At 38.6% G+C, this 24,352-nt stretch overlaps 1 protein-coding gene across 2 annotated transcripts in view; it reads left to right on the top strand.

Annotated features, from left to right (window-relative positions):
* The window catches only part of LOC120494886 (SLAIN motif-containing protein-like), a 32,558-nt gene extending 8,253 nt beyond the window's left edge, over positions 1-24,305 (top strand). The window contains exons 3-9 of one of the 2 annotated variants that reach the window (XM_039694233.2): positions 4,616-4,755; positions 6,919-7,041; positions 11,084-11,221; positions 14,454-14,744; positions 20,139-20,279; positions 23,110-23,392; positions 23,479-24,305. In XM_039694233.2, coding sequence (XP_039550167.2) covers positions 4,616-4,755; positions 6,919-7,041; positions 11,084-11,221; positions 14,454-14,744; positions 20,139-20,279; positions 23,110-23,392; positions 23,479-23,545 — 1,183 coding nt within the window. In that variant the 3' untranslated portion in view covers positions 23,546-24,305. Of the gene's footprint in view, positions 1-4,615; positions 4,756-6,918; positions 7,042-11,083; positions 11,222-14,453; positions 14,745-20,138; positions 20,280-23,109; positions 23,393-23,475 lie in introns of both variants that reach the window. The other variant, XM_039694232.2, reaches the window with a different exon arrangement.
* Positions 24,306-24,352: the final 47 nt, after the last annotated feature.

The raw sequence follows: 24,352 nt of genomic DNA, 5'->3' as shown, positions 1-24,352 counted from the left end.
GTATAATGGAGGTCTATGGTCACCACCTCAAAGAGCATGCACAGAGAAGTCCAGATTAAACATGATTTAATGACTCGTAAATGTAAGTACGCATTGATGGCCTAAGACATGAAACGAGCGGTTTGTGTGAGGAAACGAACAGTATTCATATCGTTTTTACCTCTTGTAATCGGTCTGCTCAAGCGCTGGAAAACGCCAGAAGTGATCTCTTGTGCGGTTGCCAGTGTTGTAGTCGAGACCACCTCACTCGAGTCCGAGTCGACACCGAGAACAGAGAGAGTCGAGTCCGAGTCAAGACCGAGTCCATAGAGAGTCGAGTCCGAGTCGAGTCCGAGACCAGAGACGGTCGAGACCGAGACCAGTGAGGGTTGATTACGTAATTTACTTTTATTTACTTAGAGAAATCCTTTATTTTTACTGAATTTACTTAGAGTTTAAAAAATATGATCAGTTTAGGGTAAAAAGGCCACATAGTAGGTGGTGTTAAAAGTAATTTTATTACAATATGTCATGCGCAGTTGCGCACTAGAAAATCACCAATCACTGGGCGTGTCAATCAATTTAAAGAAATATTTTATTAACATACATTAATAATCATGAAAAATACTACGTGTACTAAAGTGTACTCTGGAATAAGTCCGAGTCCTAAAAAAAAATGTTCGAGTACGAGTCAATTCCAAGTCCAAATGGACACGAGTCCATGACAAGACCAAGACCATTAAAATATGGTCTCGAGACCGAGTCCGAGACGAGTCCGAGTCTCGAGTACTACAACACTGGCGGTTGCGAAAAAAATCAATGTTGTCTGTTGATATTTCAAAATCGTCTTCCATTTCTCTGTAATATGTTCAGATCTTCACAGTAAAGGGTAACACTTCTGAAATCTCTGTGTAAACAATGAGTGACGTACACACGCGAGAGAGATCACTTCCGGCGCTTGCGCAGACTGAAGCGCCCTCAGATCACTTGGAGGTGCCAGTGGTTGCAAGAGGTAAAAATTATATTAAAACTTGTTTCGTGTCTCAGGCCATCAATGTGTACATTTAGGTGTCATTAAATCATGTTTAATCTGGACTTCTCTGTGCATGCTCTTTGAGGTGGTGACCATAGACCTGCATTATAAGACTGACAGACAAGAACGGTTTGACCTAAAAATAACAAAATTGAAACTACTGTGGAAACAAAGACACCTACATCTTGATGCCCTTGAGGTAAGCTAAAACATATCAACAATTTATTTCAAAGTGAACTATCCCTTTAATAGAGAATTCCCCAAATAAAACAATAATAAGCAGCTAATCTCTCTAATGCAGCTTTAATTGTAAGCAGAATAATCCAGCCACAAACCTCTGGTGGATTGGCATTGGCCAGCAATTATCCTCTCCGTATGTGCATATCTGCAGCTTGAGGTTAATAGAGCCCTGTTTGTAGCAGCATTGGGTCGTATCTTTGCCACGGGGGTAAGCAGCTTTTGGTGGATTTATGCTTCATGTGATACTGCTCATTCTAGACGGTCAAAAAGAGGATTGTTTTGACCTGGATGTGGATTGACTGACTAGTACAGTTTTTCATAGGATCCATTATATAAAGCTGCAGTGTGTCATTTTGTTTGGCACGATGTTAACTCCATCTCTCATATATCAGTTTAATGTGAAGTAAGTCATCTAAATATGAAGAGTTCAGATGCAAAAGCCTCTAAATGCCATTTGAAATTTTCTTCTTTAATGATGATTTTTATCAAACTTGTATATTTAAGTTCAGTAATTTCACTTAAATAACAATTAATAGGTAATTATCATTGCCATTTAACTGAAATTACTGAACTTAAATATACAAGCTTGATAAAAATGATCATTCTAGAAGAAAATTTCAAATGGCACTTAGAGGCTTTTGCATCTGAACTCTTCATATGTAGCAGTAAAACATTTATAGACAGTTTGTTTTATAGTCATGTTTATTTCCTGCTAGTCGTTCATTTTTTTTTAAAAATGAAGATTGATTTAAAGTGAAAAATCGATATTGTCAACCCAACCCTAGCTTCCACACACAGCTGACATTTACATAGTGGTTAACCAATGGCTCGCCAAGGCAGATGTTTAGCTGTAAAAACAGACGCATGATGTTGCACTTTACTGTATTTTCCTTTTTTGAAGTGATTCCAGTCATATTTCAAGCCATTTAAAGCCATCACGGCGAACGATGCGCATCTGAAGTGTCTCAGCTGAAGAAATTAATCCATTATTTAATATATATTAAATATATAAATTTTAATATATCACCCACATTTTCTTATTGGGCCTATCCACCTTATTCCTGACGACCTTACTGCGTTTTGAATCACGGGTGGCACTTCCGTTCAAAAAGGCTGAAACGAATCATTTCAAATGATAAGGTTGCCCTACATATAAAGCTGGTCCGTCAGTCTGACTGTCAATTTTCCTTTATGATTAATTTCTGACGTCATGAGAATAACGTTATACTTGGTATTTTAACGTGACATGTTATAATAAGAATATCTACGGCAAGCTCTTTTCAGTCGCTGCTTTCTTTTCCTCATGATGATTTTCCTTTTTTCCTTTGCAATCCGCTGTAAAAGTATGAAAAAGGACAACATACGGCACATTTGTGGTCTGTTCTCCTGAATTTAATTTATGATATTCCATTAATGATTGACTGTAATGCACAAAGAATCTCTTGTTATTCTCCTCAAATCCTCACGTCTCTTTCCAGGTTTGTTTTCACAGGTAAATGCAATTTATAATCAGTCAAAATGACGGAAATTACTGAGATAGTGGCACGTAAAGCTGAAGTTAAAGGGATAGTTCACTTGGAAATTAATTTTTGGTATGTTTCAGCTTACCTCAAGGCCATCCAAGATGTAGGTGTCTTTGTTTCCACAGTATTTTCAATTTTGATATATTTAGGTCAAACCGTTCTTGTCTGTCAGTCATATAATGGAGGTCTATGGTGGTCACCACCTCAAAGAGCATCCACAGAGAAGTCCAAATTAAACATGATTTAATGACTCGTGAATGGAAGTACACATTGATGGCCTAAGACACGAAATGAGCGGTTTGTGTGAGAAAACGAACAGTATTTATATCGTTTTTACCTCTTGTAACCACAGCCACTGCAGAAACAAAGACACCTACATCTTGGACGCCCTTGAGGAACTATCCCTTTAATGAACATTTTTGATTAAGGCTTGTTGTACGACAATTCACCATGACGTCACAACAATAATAGACGTTCTTCCGGGTGGCAAAAGCCGAAGCGTCCCTATGGCAACACTAGTAAATTGCATGGAGGGAGACACACCGCCGGCAGAAGCCTAATCTACATTTCAACAGTTGATTCAAGAACAGACGTGGTGGAAATTCAGACATAGTTAACATGATCATTAAAGCTTAGATTCTTTGATCTAGAGACGTGCACTCCCAACGCACTAGACCGCGGCGCGGGACTAGACCTGATGGCCGAGTGCGGGCGGTAATGCACTCTGTGTGTGCGGATTGCAGGAGAATAAAACGATTCGCGGGACTCCCGCAAACTAGAAAAATCTATGAATAAAACAAATAAAAACTAATACATTTGTATTCATCTGTTGCAGAAAAGCAACAAGAACAACTAAAACAAAATAGAAATGACTTGCATGGCAGAGTTTCATTTTATAACGCGACTGCAGCGATGAGCGATGTAGCCAATCACAGACATACAGTATGTGTTGATTTATTGAACGCATTGGCCAATCAGAAGCATTTACGATGAAGAAGCATTTACTCACAGCTCAAAAGAAAGTAACATAGAAAGTAATAGAAATTAACTAAGTTAGTTGAGAACGTCAGTTATATAACGACCCACGTATTAAAAATGGTTGGGTTTAAATCGGGCTCAGGCTCATAATTAGAAGACGACATGCACTTTTGACGACGTCCACTCGCTTTAACCTCCTCACCCACAGGTTCTGCTGGATAGATTTACTTTTTTCTGAAGGAAATCGATAAAAAAAACCTACACCTTTTGCTGTATATCTGGTGGCGCAACCCCAAACACAACATATTTTCGCCATAGATTCAACTTTGATCAACAACAATGATTTTAACTGTGTAACTGTTCAGTTGCCGGCTGGATCTCTTCAGTTAGTCAATGGAAGCCGCTCGCGTTCTGCCACCCGGAAGTATCGCGGTGCCTATTGTTTACAAACATTCTGAAATGCCCTATACAAGCTATATATTTTAGGGCTATTTTTGGTCTGTTGAAAGTACCTTATTGATTCTTTTAAACTTAAATTTCATTTTAATGTTTGATGGTTGAAGGGTGAGTCGATTGTCATCTCATTGTGTCACTTTTTTAACGTATTGCGTTCATAGAGCGAGCCTTTCACTGATAGTTTGCAGCTTAACGGAAAGTTAAACCCATAATTCGCACAAAGCATCATGGTACGCAGGAATAAGAACATATATTGGTCAATACCGATACTTCTCCAGAAGTGCTTTTTTTCAGGTGCTGTGACTAATTTCTTAGTTCTCCCCCAAAACTCATTTTACCGGTTTAATTTCATGGTTGATGTTTATAATTACCGTTCTGTAATTGCGTCCTGTTTTTCTCTCTTCAGGCTGTACGTGTCCCCAAAGAAGCAGGTTGTGGCAGAACAGGGGCCTGAATCACCACTGAAATGGTGTAGAAAAGTTCTCGATCACCCCAGTCCAGAGACTGAAGTCGCCTGTCGGACACTCATCAACCGACTAGACCAAAGTATGGAAACTTTACTAGATAATAGAAACAATATATGAAGAGTTCAGATGCAAAAGCCTCTAAGTGCCATTTGAAATTTTCTTCTAGAATGATCATTTTTATCAAGCTTGTATATTTAAGTTCAGTTATTTCACTTAAATTGCAATGAGGATTACCTATTAATTGTCATTTAAGTGAAATTACTGAACTTGAATATATAAGCTTGATAAAAATTACCATTTTAGAATAAAATTTCAAATGGCACTTAGAGGCTTTTGCATCTGAACTCTTCATATGGTCATTTAACTGATTTTAACAAAACAAAGGGGTTGTTGTACAGATATAGAATGATCCAAATGATTCAGGAACTGATCACAAGTCGACCTAAAACACATTCGACCGGATTGCTTTCGTAGTGTAAACGCTCATGTGTTCAAACAGCCACGAAAGAGTGCACTGAGTCTGACCTAACATGTAAACCTAATGGCAAGGGTGCTAGCCAGACGGATTTCAACTTTGGCGACCCAAATTTGAAGATGAAAAACATACCAAGCCCAATGTTCTCTCACTATTCCTGATTTCTGAGTCACATTTACAGCGTTCGGCTGGTCTTACAGCTGTCAGAGCAGAAACTAAACCTGCCGCTCTCTGTATGTTTTCAGATTGTTTTAATAGTTATTTCGTCTGTTAGATTTAAAGATCTGAAAAAGCCGCTTATAGATCCTGCCCTCGAAGAAATCAGGACAGGAGCGGTTGAAATTGGACAAAAGAGACGGATTGTGTAAATGGGAATGTCTCCCTCGTCTACTCATGATCTGTTTCTTCAAAACGCATTTTAATACCAGAAGTAAATAGCGCCACAGAGAGATACAGTTATGACATTTTGATTAAACATTACGCAACATTTTTATAAAACATAAAACATGTTGCATGGTTGAAATGTTCACAATAAGATCTATAACATGCACAGGGCTCAACACTAAGGTTTTTTTTTTCTAGTTGCCCTTCAACAAAAAAGTCAATACAATAAAATAGTTACTGTTTTCAATGTTTTTGACTCGTTTAACTTTGTATTCGAACAAATACGCTTATTACAGTATTTTAAATACTAGTGAAATTTCACAATTCTTGTTTCCAATTTCGAAACCACAGCAAAAACTACTTGCCAAACTAATTTAAGTTCAAATCACAATAGACAAAAATCCAGAACTCCCTTATATATATATATATAAAAAAATATATATATAATATATATATATATATAGACATATATATTTAGGGCTGTCAAGCGATTAATCAAATCCACAATAAAAGTTTGTGTTTACATAATATATGTGGGTGCACTGTGTATAATTATTTATATATATATATATATATATATATACAGTATATATATATATATATATATATATATATATATATCAAAATAGGGGAGAAAAAACTATCACAACTTCCATTTCATGCAGACTTTAATGTCACCATATTAAAATGTAATGAAGACCATTCAAATACACTACACTGTATGCCAAAAAAGCTAGGCTATAGAATATAAATGCTATTTTTTTTTTTTTTACACACCTGTCCGCAGTTTCAAAGCAGCAAGACAGTCTCTGAATTGTAAGTAATAGATGAATGAAAACGCAGTCTAAATGTTAACGGGTACAAATGTCGAATGTATGTTATTGGTAACATATAATTTTTTTTTTTCCTGAAATGTAAGGGTCTCTTCTTATATAATTCCATTAGTCACATTTCTTATAAGAATAACTTCTTGATGAAAGTGCATATTTATTAACGTTATGGCGCTTCTTTCTTTCTCAAAGTCTTTGGAGTTTAATCTTCACTGTTTCGTGACAAAAAGGGAAAAAGTTTTGTGCATCCTAACATGTAAAATGACAAATGTAGAATTTAAAGGGATATCTCACATAACACGCAACAATGGAAATTCTGTCAGCATTTACTCACCCTCATGTTGCTCCAAACTTTGACTTTCTTTTTTTTTTCTTCTGTGGAGCACAAATGTATTTTAAAGAGCGAGTGAGTTTTGAAAAGTTATCATGCTCCAAAACAACACTGCACCCCGCTGATATTCATTTTATGGACATTTGGGTGAATAAATGATGATTTTTTTGTATCTGGTTGTGCGATATGGTCGTTAAATGATTTGATTTTTGTGTTTTGCAGCATCTAGATGGAAGAACGTGTACAGTAGCCCATCTCAGACGGCCGAGGCTGGCGTATCAGCATCCTCCTCTGCTGGGTACCTCAAATCAACTAACAAAACACTACTAACCTCTGGCAGCTCAGGTATGGCATTAACCCACGCCTTACAGCCTCACCACAAAACACACACACACGCACCCATGCAAGCTTTCAGTGGTGTGGACAGAGCTGCTTCAACTTTGTTTGTGTTCAGTACACATTAAGCATATGACAAGGTCAGATATCATGCATGGGGATCCTGGCTGGCAAATTCCTCTTAACTTAGTGTGTTTTAAAACCGGTTTGGTCTGCAGTGTGTTAAAGACGTGAGGAACTACCTCTGCATGAGTTTCTATTGTTTAATGAACCATTTTGGTAGCCAGAAATGATTTTAGTTGCTTTGCTGCAGGCATGTGACTCACTTGCAGTGCTAGGGCTGGGAGTTATGGAGCAAAAATCATATGGCAGTATTGTTTAAGCTGAATGGTCATGAATAATATGAAAATAATGAAACCCTAAATGATGTTATGACAGCAGCAACTACTAGCCAAACTCATTAATATTATAAAAGGGATACTCCACCGTTTTTTCTTTTTAAACTATGTTATTCCCTTAACTTAGACGAGTTGATACGAACTGTCGTCTCAGTGCGTGCACTCAATCGCGTTGGCGTACGAGACACTTTGATTGCACTTAAAGAGCATATTGCAGGTAAAAAATCGAAATTTATAGATAACCTTGTATGAAAATACCATATGAGAAGTTAATGCAGGATTTAAAATGTTTTAAAACAACTTAAGGGCACTAATTTAGAAGATAAAGTGAGCGTTTCTTGGACTGCTAGTAAAAACGGCTTTTTTTTCAACATCGCGTCATTTGACGTCATATCAGGGAGCCGCAGCCTCGGCTCAGAGGAGAGCAGGCTGGTGTTCAGTGAGAGCGCTCGTCAGTCGGTGTGCTTTCGTTAGTTTTTGCATTTTAATTTATCATCGTCATGGTAAATTATTGTGTTTGTGGAGATTGCAAAAACTCCAGCCTGTCAGGACTTCAAGATCGAGTCCACAAGTTTTCATATATAGCCTATCTTTCGTTCCTGGTGCGGTTTGAGCAGGTGAAGAGACGGGATTTCTCTTCTGCATCGGCTCGGAAAACGCGTCGTGTGTAGCGTTCACTTCAGATCAAATGATTAGCATCCCGGCAATGTGATGGAGTTCAACATGGTATGCCGAAGCAAGAATATTGATCGTCGTATACTACCAATATGGCATCAAATAGTGTTATATAGGTAACTTAGTCATGTCATGCCCTAAATAGAACTTGTAATTGAAAAACAAAATTGGTTGTTTAAATACTCAAATCTTTAATTTTCTGTTTATGTTATAACCAAGGTGAAAAATATTAAAAATGTACCTGAGTATAGCCTATGCTTTTAGTATAGAAATATACTCAAGTAAAGTTTTTATACATTTAATAGTATATAAATCTACCCTAAACATACTAATGTCTGCTGGCCTGTTATAGAATCTGTACAGTATTGTGAGCACAGTGTATCGTTAGCGAACGTGTATACTATAAGCACGTCTCTCACCTAAAAGACACCTGTCCTGTTCTCCACTGGTTCTCCTCACATCACAGCTCAATTTTTCTCTGACCGTTCTGTCTGACATTATCCTGGCCTGTCCCTGATCTCTTTAGCATAGCAGGCTCACAACTTTATGGCTTGATCCGTCATACGAGTATTTCCTCAGCGTCCGAAATGTCATGCGATCCATTGTTTTCCTGTTGTGTGAATCGACGGCTCTCCCGCTCATTGCGTCACGCCCGCCACGCCCATTTTCAGGCGCAGAAGTAAAATTTTCTCACAAAAACGACTGCAGAAGCTTCTGTAGCGTGTTTATACGTATATTTTAAAGAAAATCTAGTTCCTACATGGTTTTTATATGCATTGACTCGTTGGTAGGGTTGGGTATCGAGAATCGAGTATCGATTGGAACCGAGACTAACTTTTCGTTTTTCCCGGAATCGTTCAAAAGTTAAAATTTCGATTCCTAGTTTCGATATTCACAGTCCGCCGAGCGGAAGAAGAAACCGCTGAACAACACCGAAGAAGCGTCTACCGGAAGTGTTGGCATAACCATGCGAGTCGAACATGAGTAGCTTACGTCGGCGATCCAAAGTGTGGCTTCACTTTTCTAAAATAACAAAATCTCGGCAAAATGCAAAATTTGTGACAAAAGGAGTATTTTTACAGAAGGAGTATTTCCTTCAGAAAGGATTATTTCCTTCAGAAAGACCGTTGGTTAGCAAGGTTAGCTAAACTTTTTTGACCCTGCCTCTTAAAAGAATCGGAATCGAGAATCGTTAGGAACCGGAATCGAAACAAGGAATCGCAATCGGAATCAGAATCGTTCAAATTCAAACGATACCCAACCCTACTCGTTGGGTCCTCTAACCTGCAATATGCCCTTTAACTAGCCCAGTTTATTCAATATGAGCCAAGCAGAGAAGCGACCAAACACCTCCACGTTTCCCCTAATTAAATACAGTTACTCGAGCAGTGTAACTCGACCTAGGATGGTGACACAAAATAAAACGTTGCGCTTTTCTAAGCGTGTAAAGTGGATAACTATATTTTATGGCGGAATTCCACAGCAAGTGACTGGGAGCACTTCGACTCGGCACATATATATCTGTGGACTCGACGTAGTAATATCATCGCTCCGGAGAGTGAGGGGGGGAGAGGACTTTTCACGAGTGATGATATTACTACGCTGAGTCGAAGTGCTCCTAAGCTAGAAGGCTCTTGTTTGGTGGAGAAAGCTGAGTAGTAGGGGTTACCATCCTCTTTCTAACATTACTGATAAGGGTATACCAGTCAAATGCAAGTGATGGCCTGTGGAAAGCGCATCTCAAATGTGTTAAATCTGACAGCACACGCTGAGGTAAATGCTTGTGAGTGTGAAGCTTAACCTGTTAACTGTCACCCCCCCCTTTTTTGAATAGACATGAAAATGCACATTTCGAATTTAAATGGTTGTAATTCAAGAATGCTTTGGAATATAGACATATGATTGGTCTTGTTTTAAAGAAGACATTTGGCAGATTTTTGTAGAAGTGAAATAAATTAAGAAAGTGAAACAGAAAAAAAGTTATAGAAGTTTGAGTTTATGGAAATGTACAATGTAAAAATATTAATTATTCATATTTTACATAAAATATATATATATTCAAAACCTGGGCTACTCTAAAATGGCAGAAAGATCAAAGGCAAAAATCTGAACAAGTTGTGTTTCAAATTTTAGTTTGAAATCTCAAAAAATGAGCTTTCAGTAAGATTTTGTTTGAGCGCAGTACCAAACTATTTCACTAGGGCACAATCAGACTCCATTGCTGCCCATATAAGAGCGTCTGCATTTCCATTCGTGTTTTGAGTGATATGAACCATTATTTTCACAATTTTCATACAATTTCTGAAGTAGAGATTCTATTCAGAAGTAGCATGGGAAGTTTGGCAGATTTTGATATGAATTGAACCTCTAAGAAACACATACAAAGAACACGCATGTAAGTCATAGCTAGCTGACACGTCACAAATGGTGAATTTATTATTTTTTTCTTGATATTTCAAACTTTTCAGACCTTTTTTTTCCAAAATAATTGAATGGATTCTATCTTTTGAACTTTTGGCATGAAAACAAACTTTTTTTCATGATTTTTCATGTTTACTGCTATTTTAAAATAAAGGTCTAAACACGCCTTATGAGCATGAAAATATTCTTGTTTTATATTGATAAATTATGGCTCCTCTGTAATATATTTTGAAAATCAGTCACCAAATATGGAAACTAGAGATTGTAAGCTTTCAAATGATATATAGTTTGTCAATATTATTTAAGGTTTTTACTAAGATATTATTGTTTGAAAAATATAGTGGCAAACGTCCCACCTGTGGGACGGTGACAGTTAAGTGGTATAAAGCTTTCTCATGTTTGGGGTCCAGTTTTCCACTAATGTTTTATTCACAAATTAAGTGTCGTGACAGCAACCAGTTGCGATTAATTCGATAATCAAATTCGCTGACGATTCTTTCGATCTATTATCATCAGTTGTTGCTGCTCTGACATTGAGTGTTTTCTGTTGTTCACAGGTCACATGGTCCACTCTGCTCTCAGCTCTCAGTCCTCTATTGACAGTGAGTTAAGCACCTCAGATGACTCCATCTCCATGGGCTATAAGCTTCAGGATCTGACTGACGTTCAGATAATGGCTCGTCTGCAGGAGGAGAGTAAGTTCACCAGACACATGTCCAGACCCTGAGGGCGCAATCCACCACTTATTCATGCAATGCAAATAAATGTAGGATATGAAAATGCTTTCTATTCTTGTTGTTTGTTTTGAAACGCATTGCTTCAACAGAATGATCTGATTGGTTCAGGCAAATTGCAGGCGGTGTTATTTGTGTATCGAGAACACTTTAAGAGATTAACTTGAGTCTCTTGTGTAACTATTACACAGTAGCTTAAGGTAAAAGCACACGTTTTATTTGACACAACACATTTGCTTTGTATTTTGCAGATGATTTGACAAAATATTGGTGAGTCTGCAAAGGAAATCAAAACTGACCCGGTTTACTTACTACATAAATTAACTAAGTTCAGTTACTGGTATTATTTTAATTCCCGTTAACTTTGTTCAGTCTGGTTGGAATGGCCACTTTTCACATCAGCAATTTACTTTGGGCAAAATAAAACCCTACATAATATTGAATGTGTTTTCTGTCAGAAATGTCATTTCAAAAAGGCAGTTTCATGTTGTAATGTAGATGAAGGTAATGTACGGTAGAGCTCGGTCTCAAAGAGTCTTTCATTATAAACGGCGATTGCCAAAAACTACAAATCTCTGAGTGTCCCGAAGGATTAGTTCACCCAAAAATGAAAATTGTCAATAATGACTCCGAAAAGACCTCCGCTCATCTTCGCAACACATTTTAAGATATTTTAGATTTAGTCTGAGAGCTTTCTGTCCCTCCATTGAACATGTATGGACGGTATACTGTCCTTGTCCAGAAAGGAAATAAAGACATCATCAAAGTAGTCATGTGACATCATTGGGTTATTACAATGTTTTGGAAGCATCGAAAATTCATTTTGGTCCAAAAATAACAAAAACTACAACTTTATTCAGCATTGTTTTGTCTTCCGGTTCATTAATGAGAATAATTTCATAATTTTTGGGTGAACTAGCCCTTTAAATACTGTAAATTTAACAGCTCGCAAGCTCCATTCACTAAACTCCGTCAGAGAATGTCTAATTGAAGAGAATTGGCACTGGCTGGTTACTTCCGGGTTCTGGACTGGCTGCAGTAACACGACTCTGTCCATGCGGGGCCGCTCGCGGTCGAGTGCAGAATGAATGGGAGTCTATGGGGTTTCACCCCCAGAAATCCACTTTTCTCAGGATGTAATTTTTTGTCAAGTAATTTGAAAGTTGCGTTTAAAAGGGAGGGCTACGATAATACACTCAGCTGAAAATTGCATTTTTAAGTTCACTTATCTGTTCTAAAGATCCGTTCAGAAATGTGATGCCGTCACACAATAGCAGAATGCTAGCGTGTTGCGGCCAACAACGGCCTAACCTGTAAGAAATCAAAAGGACATAAGTACTCGTTCATTCGACTTTTGGCCTATAATCTATATTGAACTTGCGGAATCAACAATAAAATCTTTTTTGATTTAACGACAAGCAGGAGAAAGAGATACATTTAGCCGTTTAGCCCCATAGACTCCCATTCATTCTGCTCTCGCCCGCGATCACCTCCAGTGGAATTCTAATGGAACTGCAACCAAGATGATACACAACGGGGCTAATAGGAAGTGCCAAGGCTCTCCGTTAGACGGGCTCTGACTCCGCAGAGAACGTACTGATAGTCTATGGCTGAATCTCAATCTCCCCCATACCCTCAAATAGGGCGTTTGATGGAACAGCCATTTGTAGTGGTGTCCGAAACCATAGTGGATGTTATTGGGTGCACTCATTCCATCCCACAATGCACTGCAACAACGAGTGTACGACTGATGTATGCTCAACGGCAGTGCGAATTCGCTCACTCGTTTTCGTTCACTTCTTCAAGTGAACAGTATTAAGCCTAGTTCACGTCGGGCTGAACTGTGTGGTTCACACTGCATGACTTGCTCTCTGTGAAATCAGGAGTGTTCAAGTTGTTGAGCTGTTCACACCACACAACAAAACGTGATTGATCCGCAACAGGAGGTAACGCACTACACGAGTTGACAACAACTCTGTCACCCAATGATTCTATCTTGTCTACAAACTGAAAAATCACGAGATAAAACGAACTGGAAATGAAGCGAAACAGCACGCGCCAATACCCAGCAGAGACAGAAACTAGTGCTGCAAACTGTTTGCGCGATGATTTGCTCTGAGAAAAAATAGGATTGACCTCAACCCATGCCTTGCTCTGATTGGCTGTAGCTCATGACGTGAGGTTGAGTTGGCGACAGCTCTGGATATCTAGCATGCTAGAAGCGTCTTTGATGCGTTGTTGGCTCTTTCATACTAACAGATTGGCGAGCGTTCGTCAATCCCCCGCGATAACAGCCTGACCTGTCGGCGAGCTCAACGATTTGTAAATCGGGCTTAAAATCATGGAGTGTGAACTAGGCTTAAGTGGACTAACGTAGGGAATATCGAATGAGGGTTTAGGAGGCGGTTTCGGATTCAGCCTGTGTCTTTTGAAGCCCTCAGTCTATACGACCCCAATCGACTTTTACTTAATAAAAAAAAATTATTTAAAAAAAAACAAAATATTGTTCCCTTCATCTCAGTGGAATAAGATTTTGTGAATATTCATACATTATCCGTCTATACACACACAAAACCGGGCTTGATTTGGTTGTTCTGAAGGTATTCTGGTCTTTGGCTCAATATGACCCTACATTGAAATGAATGGGGAATGTGAAAAAAAAAAACTAAATATATTTTCTTCATGTGTCAACTGGCATAAATCTGACAATTTTTACACAGAAATGAAGGCCTAGTACTAGAGCATAAATGCAATGTATCTTAAAAAAAATAATATTTCATATGCAAGCTAATTGAGGAATCGTGTGGTATATGGATACAAAAGTACTTTATATCTCCAAAAACACAGCCTTAATGAATCGATGAGAAGTAAACTAAATTTAATTTAATTTTATATAATTAAAAATGTATATTTTTTTGAACAATTACTCAATCAATTGTTGGGGTCGTATAGACCCCGAAGCCCAGAAGTGTGAACAGGAAACGAAGACGATATGAAGGTTAACTGACTGCGCTTCAAATCCATAGAAAATGCCTTTTTGGCGTGTTCAGCATGTGTCGATCAAACTTGGCGTGTTAGTACTGTACCAACTTCAAAGGGTTAATTTTTGACTTTCCAGTTTTTGTTGTAATAATCCTACTACTAATGTGACTTCACTGTAACAGCCAGTGGCTTGTGTGTGTGTGTGTTTCAGGTCTCCGGCAGGACTACGCCTCTACCTCGGCCTCGCGCCGCAGCTCGTCGGCGTCCCTGCAGTCTCTGCGTCGAGGCACGTACAGCGATCAGGAGTTTGACTCCTACAGTCTGGAAGATGAGGAGGACGAGTGCTGCTCTCTGCCTCAGCGTCTCCAGTGCTACTCGCCCTCGCCGCACAGCTCTCCCCGCTGCCTCTCTCCCAACACACTGGCGGAGTACAGCCGGCTCGCCGCCCCGCGCCCGCGCATGTCCCGCCGCTCCCTGCAGGGCCCCGGGTCCAAGAGCGAGGGTAGGACGTTTGGTGTTCAGCAGACGGTGTACACTTCCAGTCACAAGTTCAGGACCGCTAAGATGTTTAATGTCTTTAAATGAAGTCTCTTCTGCTCACCGTGGCTGCATTCATTTAATAAAAAAAAAATTATTGCTAAATATTATGAGAATTTAAAATAACTGTTTTCTATTTTAATAAATTTTAAAGACTAATTTATTCCTGTGATCAAAGCTGGATTTTAAGCACTCCAGTCTTCAGCGTCACATGATCCTTCAGAAGTCATTCTCGTGCAGATTTGATGCTCAAAACACATTCATTATTATCATTGTTGACAAAAGTTGTACACATTTTTTTTTTCAGGTTTCTTTGATGAATAGAAAGTTCAAAATAACAGCATAAATATATAATCTTTTGTAACATTATAAATGTTTTTTTTTTTCATTTAATTCATCCTTGATGAATAAAAGTATTGATTTCTTTTATTTCTTTCCCCAGAAAAATTAAATACAAATTCTTACTGACCCCAAACTTTTGAACGGTAGTGTTTAATGTTACAAAAGCTTTCTATTTCAGATAAATGCTGTTCTTTTGAACTTTATATTAATCAAAGAATCCTGAAATAAAATGTAAATAACTGTTTTCAACATTGATGATAATAATAAATGTTTATTGAGCATCAAATCTGCTGGATTAATGATGTTTTGATCACTGGAATAAATTACACTTTACTATATTTTCACATACAAAACAGCTGTTTTAAATTGTAATTATTTCCCACAATATAAATATATATATATATATATATATATATATAAATATAAATAAAGATATATATATATACACTGAATAGATACTGTTATAATATATATATATATATATAATTTTATCAAATAAATGCAGCCTTGGTGAGCAGAAGAGACTTCTTTTAAAAACATTAAAAATCTTACCAATCCAAAACTTTTAACTGGAAGTGTACATAAGCCTGATGGGAATGTGCTTGTAGAACAGAACTGATTGATGAACTGTGATACGGATGCACTGCCCTTTAGACATGAATTCATTGATGCTGTTGGAGAAGGATAAATTGTCATGAAAGACATAGGACAACTATGACTTATTTTAGATGTTGGTAAAAGTAAATCAAAGTCTAGGAGGTCATGTACATGACACCATTTTAAACTAAAAACTGAAAACATTGTATGTGTTTGGCCATCCATCGATTTTGGGGGCCTGAAAATGCGAATTTTGACAAAATTAAAACATCTCCGTGTAAACAATAACACAAATTTGTGAGAACGGTGACATAATGCATATTACTGAATAATAATTTTGTTTTCGCGGATCCATGTAAACGGGGATCGTTTGACAACATTGTCATTGCAAAGGAAAAACTTTTCAGTTTTTAGGACATCGTTGTCTGTAGATGTAGCCGTAAAAAAAATAATTATTGAATGTTCGCTGAAAAAACATCTAATTCGAAGTCCTTGAAATTCTATCATCAGGAACCTGGAACTATGTATGACCACCTATTTACACTGCAATCTTATCTATTGGGTAACCAGTGAGAACTGAATAGATACTGTTATTCCTAAATACCAGATGAGCTAATGATGAAAGAACAATGCGCAGCTGAAAGTCCCTGATCATTTCAGTCAAATTGTTCACAAGTCTGTAACTGTGTGTCTAACTTTGAAAACAGACTGTTATTGAAGGATGGAGAATATAAAGCAGTATTGGATCTGTTTTGGTTACTTATTTAAATAGGGGCTTTCGCACAGGAGGAACCTCATTTTTCCTTGATCTATTGGCGGAAGTATGCAGATTTTGGCGCGTTCCCACCACAGGAACTAGGAACGATTTTAGTTTTAGGAACTCCTTTTAGAGGAACTACTTTATCTCCTACTTCAGAGCCGGTCTAAACCAGCACTATAGGAACTACCAGTGACGGTGGTGATGTTCGCTGATTGGCCGAACGCACACAAAACACCCGCCATTTTATGAAAAGGTGTGTGCATACAGATTATAGCCTGTACATTTACTCTTCAAACTAACTCTACGAACATAGAAAACAGTGATAGATGAAGCTCTTAACCTTTACGCTCAGGAGAAAATCCAACGTGACTTTAAGGAGACCAAGAGAAACATGATTATGTACTATTATGGATTATGTATTTCTGCTCAACAATACTGGACATCAAGCACACGGCATACGGTAATACCTTTTCTAGGGGTGTAACGGTTCACAAAATTCATGGTTCGGTTCGATACGATACACTTATGATACGATACACTAGCAAAAAAAGAAAGAAATGCCAGAGAAATGTCCTTGATATCATTTTTTTAAATTATATTTTTATTAAAACTAACATCATAAAGTATGATATTTTTTAAAGGGTTAGTTCACCCAAAAATGAAAATTCTGTCAGTATTTACTCACCCTCATGTTGTTCCAACCCCGTAAGACCTTCGTTCATCTTCGGAACACAAATTAAGATATTTAAGATATTAAGATCGCTCCTGCATACTAGTCCATAGGCTTCTTGAGGGAATGACTGTAAATGACTGTTGAAATAAAGTCGTTATTTTTGTTTGTTTTTGCGCACAAAGTATTCTCGTCGTTTGATAAAGTTAAAATTGAGCCACTGTAGTCACTTGGACTATTTTAACGATGTCTTTAATGACTTTTCGAGGACAGCAAGTCATTCCCTCAAGAAGCCTATGGACTAGTATGCAGGAGCGATCTTAATATCTTAAATATCTTAATTTGTGTTGCGAAGATGAACGAAGGTCTTGCGGGGTTGGAACAACATGAGGGTGAGGAAATACTGACAGAATTTTCATTTTTGGGTGAACTAACCCTTTAACTTTGAGCAATGATGGAGCTATACTTGACTTTTCTTTGGAGCATATAAAACAAAACAGCTCCTTTGACAAAGTTAAATGTAATATTGTAGTAGTTATAAACAAAGGTTTATTTTAGTTCAGATTAACATTTGAGGGCAGCAATTGTATTTATAATGTCAAAATAAAACCGACGTAATGTTATTTGAAAGCATTATAGCCGGCTATTCCTGCCAAACTTCCATGGTTACAGTTAGTAGTGTTATACAGTGAATCCATGGTGAATGTTGTTGATCTTTGGACACTGGATAGTTCATTCATGGCACAATGTTTCTCCTGGTTTCCACGTCAGCACTGTTTGATCTGTTAATAACGGGAAATGTGAATGTTTCTCACTTGATGTCGCACCGATGTTATTACTTCAGTGGTGAATTCAAATGTTTCCTTTACTGGATTTGGCTGTGTAGTAACAGTGCTGATGATCAAGATCGGCTCACGCTGCATTGGTCCAAACTGATAAACGGTCCGTCAACCACACAATAACGAGTAGCTCAGTTTCGTTACGCTTACATTACATTTGCCATTTGATGTTGGGCAAAGTTGTGGTCACGCCAGCGTCTATGAGCGCGCTTGTGCCTACATTTGAAATAAGGAAATGTTGGTCGGCAGGAAAAATGGTCCAACGAACCGTTCGGTTTAAAATGCGTACCGAAAGCCTCGTACCGAACGGTATACGTGTATCGTTACACCCGTAGCCTATGTCTATGTATAACAGTTCTATCCAATAATGTATTAGACAGGACTGTTAAACAGAACGTAAACTAGTGAACTATGTCTGGCATTCTCTGTGCCGTCAAAATAAGTCACAACAACAAGCGTGGCTTACGTCACTTCAGAGCTCTACTGGCGGCGCGAAAACAACTAGGAAAACGTTCCTAATGCCTGGTTCAGATTACACGATTTTAGCCCGATTTTGGCACGTAGGGTGTCGTGGGGATTCGCAAATGACAACGGGCATCGGGACCCAAGATTCGATCGCATCATCTTGTATAGTGTATCATAGTGGGCGACAACCTACGTCGCGTCTGTGATGCTTCACGACAAAAAAACTAGCATGTTTAATTTTTTTTAACGGTCATCCACGACGGTTCCGTCACATGTATGAGGTTGACCAATAGGAGCACAGAACCTTTTTGTACACAACTTTCAAACTTAGCGAAACGAAAGAGCTAACGTTAAAAGTAAAAATATATAAGAAAACAATATTTTAGCTCAAGTTCTCTTTGGAGGATTGACAGCCCATACTGTCCTCTTCGAGCAATCCAGGAACGTGTCCATTGTCGTTTTTTTTTTTTTTTTTTACTTTTTTTCTGAACAAAGGACAGCCAATACAACACTCACCGCTTCATCCATTGTTTGTTTACGTTCGTTTCCGGAAGTCACTCGCTACTATTTTCGCCTTCTCGATGACATCAGGATCGGCTCACGCTGCATTGGTCCAAACTGATAAACGGTCCGTCAACCACACAATAACGAGTAGCTCAGTTTCGTTCCGCTTACATTACATTTGCCAATTGATGTTGGGCAAAGTTGTGGTCACGCCAGCGTCTATGAGCGCGCTTGCCACTCGCGACGTGCCTACATTTGAAATAAGGAAATGTTGGTCGGCAGGAAAAATGGTCCAACGAACCGTTCGGTTTAAAATGCGTACCGAAAACCCAACTGAAAGCCAGTATACGTGTATCGTTACACCCCTAACCTATGTCTATGTATAACAGTTCTATCCAATAACGTATTAGACTGGACTGTTAAACAGATCGTAAACTAGTGAACTAGAGCTAACGTTAAAACTAAAAGTAAAAATATATAAGAAAACAATATTTTAGCTCAAGTTCTCTTTGGAGGATTGACAGCCCATACTGTCCTCTTCGAGCAATCCAGGAACGTGTCCATTGTCGGGTTTTCTTATTTTTTATTTACTTTTTTCTGAACACAGGACAGCCAATACAACACTCACCGCTTCATCCATTGTTTACATTCGTTTCGGAAAGTCACTCGCTACTAGTTTCGCCTTCTCGATGACATCACGCGCACCGTCTTTAACATGATGACTGGTCAGGAATCAACGTGTAGTCTGACATGTCTTGTCCACGACACGACAAGATTTTAGGAGTCAAAATCGCGTAATCTGACACAGTGACTGTCGTAACAGACAAAAAAATCGTGTAATCTGAACCAGGCATAAGGGAACCATTAGTTCTCAGGGAACACCCTGGTGGCTCGTTCCTAACACTACCCGGTGCAAAAGCCCTTAAAGTGATTAAGAGGTGTTCTGAGGTCTTAAAGGCTCTGACCATTGGGTTCAAAAGTTTTTATCCAGAGGGTTCATCATGAAAGTGGTCATGATAAACGAATATAAGTGGACATCAGGGAAAACACAGCATGGTACAACCCTTTATTGATTGGCTAATCAGCATTGCACCTGCATGTATTCCTTCTGCATCTCATAGACAGCAAGATGTTCTCAATGGGCGGGTAGTGTGTTAAGCAGGCTGTGTGTGTGGTTTTCAGAGGAGCTCAGGCACAGCATGCCTAACCTGACCCCGCGCACCAGCCTGCACTCTCTGGAGGCAGTCAGAAACAGCCGCAGCATGGAGGCTAACTTACAGAGCTCAGGCAACCGCACGTCCCGTCTGCCCCACTCCCCGACAGGTTGGTACCCCGCTCCTCTGCTTCTCCTTCACCCTGACCCCTGACCTCTGTTCCTCAGGTACAGCTGTGTGTTGATGATGATGCTTTCAAAACAACCTCATAATCCCCGTCACAGTGGTGAAGTGAATGGATGTTGAGTGCAGGTGTGTGTGTCTGGTTTCGGTATGACCACTCCTTGACTATTGTTGACTAACTAACAATACACTATTGGTCCGGTTTCTCCTCCCCTCACCCATCATCCATTATTTCTGCTCTTAAAACCTGTTGTGCCTGTTGTGGAGCCACTATCGCACATCCTTTGATGTCCAGGGATGATGTATTTTATAGCAGGCCAACCTGGAAGTTAGTATCAGCCTTGATCCATTGACAAAAAAACAATTTGTTATGAAAAAGCCCCGTGACCAACCAAGGTTTATGATTCTTATGGTGTGTTCACACCGAACGTGAATTTAATTATTTGCACGAGTAGATTACATACAAAGTCAATGCAAAGACGCGAACAGACCATAGACTGTAAAAAATATGGACAAAGCGTCTGTGACGTCACCCATAGACTCTCTGAACGGGTTTGAAACTGTTTATGGGGGGTATGGGCGGCGCCATACTGGAAAATCTTGGAAAATACAAATGTTACAGTGGTGGTATGTTGTGTTGTGTCAGATCATGGCCGAGACGTCAAATTCACTCGGCGCAGCCCGTTATCAGCTGTCAATCAAAGTTAACCACCCTTATTTGTCATACGTTTTATATCTAAATATGATCTAAACTAACGAGTTAGAAAAAAAATTCACCCCCCTCACAGTTGTCAGGCACGCGGAACATATTGAAGATTACAATAAAAGTCCATGGGACCAAACTGTAAACATATGAATTTATGCTGTGAAAACGGACATTTTAACATGACGTCTATGGAGATTTGCTCCCTTTTGGGACCGGCCTCTAGTGGATTTTAGATGTATTGCAGTTTATCGCACTTCCGGATAGGCTTCATCTTTCAGATTAGAATGTTGCCGGTTGGAATAGACGCATCATTTGCGGCAGGTGACACGTTTGCCGCGAACGTCTTCCGCGCAAGTTGAAAAATTTGAACTCGGACGGAAGATTCAAACGTCTAACTAGACCCGATAGACGCGTATTTTGATGATCCATTCGCGTTCAATGCGAACTCACCATTATACGTTTTGTCAATACGATAATCTTCACAACTGAACACCATGTTTATAATAGGGCTGTGTAACGATTAATCACGATTAATCGCATCCAAAATAAAAGTTTGTGTTTATAAAATATATATGTCTAGTGTGTATAATTAATTATTTTGTATATATATATACACACATATGCATGTATATATTTAAGAAAAGTATATCATTAATAGTTTATATGTTATATATCAAATATTTATATTTATGTATAATATTAATTTTGTATAAATATATGTAAATTACATGCAAATAATTCTTAAATACATGCATGTATGTGTATTTATATATACAAAATAACTATACACACTACACACGCATATATTATGTAAACACAAACTTTTATTTTGGATGTGATTTATCGCGATTAATCGTTACACAGCCCTAGTTTATAATTGTTTCAGTTTCAGTTATTTAAATTCGGCAGAAGTCAAAGCTAAACGTGGGCTGTAGATTACCTGCAACACCGACTTCCGACTACATACAAGTCTGTATGTAAAAAAACTAAAACATTTTCCCTAAACGTTAGTTCGAATAGTTTGCTAGAGCGAGTAGATGAGTTTACCTGTCAGGCTGATGACGTTTAACATCCCCGAGAAGCCAGCCCGTTCTCATCCTTTAGCGTCACATAGAACGCTATATGACAAAACGGCACTTTACTACGCACATGGCACCCTTTATCGTTAATATTCACGCGAACCCAAGGCGTCATAAATCCTTTAGTGTAATATGAGACTACCCTACCCTACCCCACACCTAAACCTAACCATCACAGCGCGTGTTATATTAACGATAACGGGTGCCATGTGCGTAGTATAGCGCCGTTTTGTCGTATAGCGTTCTATATGAAGCTAAAGGATGAGAATGCGTTGGACAAGCTCTGTTGTTTCAGTTAGCCACTTTCACCAGACTGGTAAAAGGTTTATTAAAATCACGAGGGGGTTTTACTGGTGTATTTCATGCTTTAGAATAAAATATGAAAATATATTGAGCTTGTGTTTATCGCGGACCTTATTTCAGGTATTTAAAGGGTTGGTTCACCCAAAAATGAAAATTAAGTCATTAATTACTCACGCCCATGCTTTACCAACACTGTAAGACCTTCGTTCATCTTCGGAACTCAAGTGAAGATATTTTTGATTAAATTAGATTTAAATTTTTGATTAAATTTATATTTTTGATAAAAATCTTGATCACTGCTACATAGGCTGCCTAAGTGAATGAAACTTGATGGCCCAGAAAGTGAATGAAGAAAATGTTTTTCCATGTGACTACAGCGGCTCAAGAGAGATTTCCACGACGCATGTGCGAGAATTGCGCAAGAAGTAGTAGAATAGTGGTGCGTTCTATTATAGCCAACGAACCGACTCAGACCTCGGATTTGATTTTGACGAATTAAAATGCAAGCATGGTTAATCCGATACATGTTGTTTCAACAAGCAAGTTTTTTGTATCAAAAACATTTGCCATTCATTTTCTTCCATACTTTGTGTTTCCTGCAAGTGTCTAGGCTTTTCTTTGTTGTCAGTGTGAAAGTCTTTCTTACACTTTCTGCCAGTTAAAATGCAACATTAATAACATGGATGAGCATAATACACGAGTGTCTGTGTGATTGGGTGCTCTTGCAGGTGTATCATCTGCACGAATGAGGGGCGATGGCCAGTCCCCGCTCTATCTGCGGGCTCCCATGAAAGCTCTCGGGCCCGTGGGCTCTATGACTGGGGTGCGACAGCATGCCAAAGGGCCTCCGGGGGCCCAGGGAGGGATGAGGAGGGTTCAGTCCCCGGGTCCCAGCAATGGAGCGGCATACTCAGGCTCCAGGAGCGCTGCTGTAACCAGACAAACACCCGGAAGAGGCATGACCCCAACGTCCCCGTCTTCCAGAGGCAGACTTCCACAGACACCCAGAAGGTAACTCACAATCGGCTAAATACACCGTAGTTATTTCCAACGTTATTTGGAGTTGAGGTTATTTTGCTTATTTCCCGCTATAGCAGATCCCTGGGAATGACCAAACCCTGTGCTCCCTTCACTGATGAATCCTGGAAGGATGGTTGTTACTGAACTCCACCTGTCGTCCTCACAGTGAAACCCAACGCGGCACCACTGCCTAAAAACCCATCAGAGAGGCCCTCAAACAAGAGTGTGAACCAATCCAGAGTCTCAATGATAAGAGGAACGGTGGATCTGACAGAGACTGTATCATTAATTGTAATTTTTGCTTGTTTTTTTGTTTTGTTTTTTAAAACATCAATGTGCTTTTAATTTCATGAGAATGGGGAGGTTTGAAAAACTGAGTTAACTTGAATAATGAAGAAGGTTTGTGTCTTGTAATACATGTAGTTTTTTTGGTGAAACAACGTGTGGAATTGAATTCCTAGATGCTGTGGAATAACCTGATGTTGATTTTGCATGTTAAGTCTATTTTTTAGAAATGAAGGATATATGTTTTCTCTGTGGGGGGAAAAACAGTGTGAAAATGTTTAATGTTATGAAGGAATAGTTCTCTGTAAAGCAAGAAATTTGTCTGTTTTGTGTCGACAAGACATAACAGAGCAATTATAGAGGTCAAAAATGTATCTTGTAGGTGAAGAAAATTGACATTTTTAAAATTTTTATTGAGATCACATCAATGTGCCAAGGTACATTAATTACTACTGCAACACTGTTTCTTAATTCAGAGACACTTTCACTTTCACAGGGGATAATCTGAATTTTGATGTTTTAATATGCACTAAGCCAGCTAAATTGGAGATATCTGGGTATGCAATGACAATGGAGTGCCTCAGAAAATCAATAAATCAATTTCAGCAATAGAACTAAATGAGGAGCAATTGTATTCATTCTAAAACACTAACACATTACAAACTC

This window comes from Pimephales promelas, chromosome 9, assembly GCF_988280905.1.
Source record: "Pimephales promelas chromosome 9, fPimPro1.hap1.1, whole genome shotgun sequence".
Lineage (NCBI taxonomy): Eukaryota > Metazoa > Chordata > Actinopteri > Cypriniformes > Leuciscidae > Pimephales > Pimephales promelas.
Note: the sequence above shows the minus strand (reverse complement) of the source record. Positions and strands in the feature narration are given on the sequence as shown.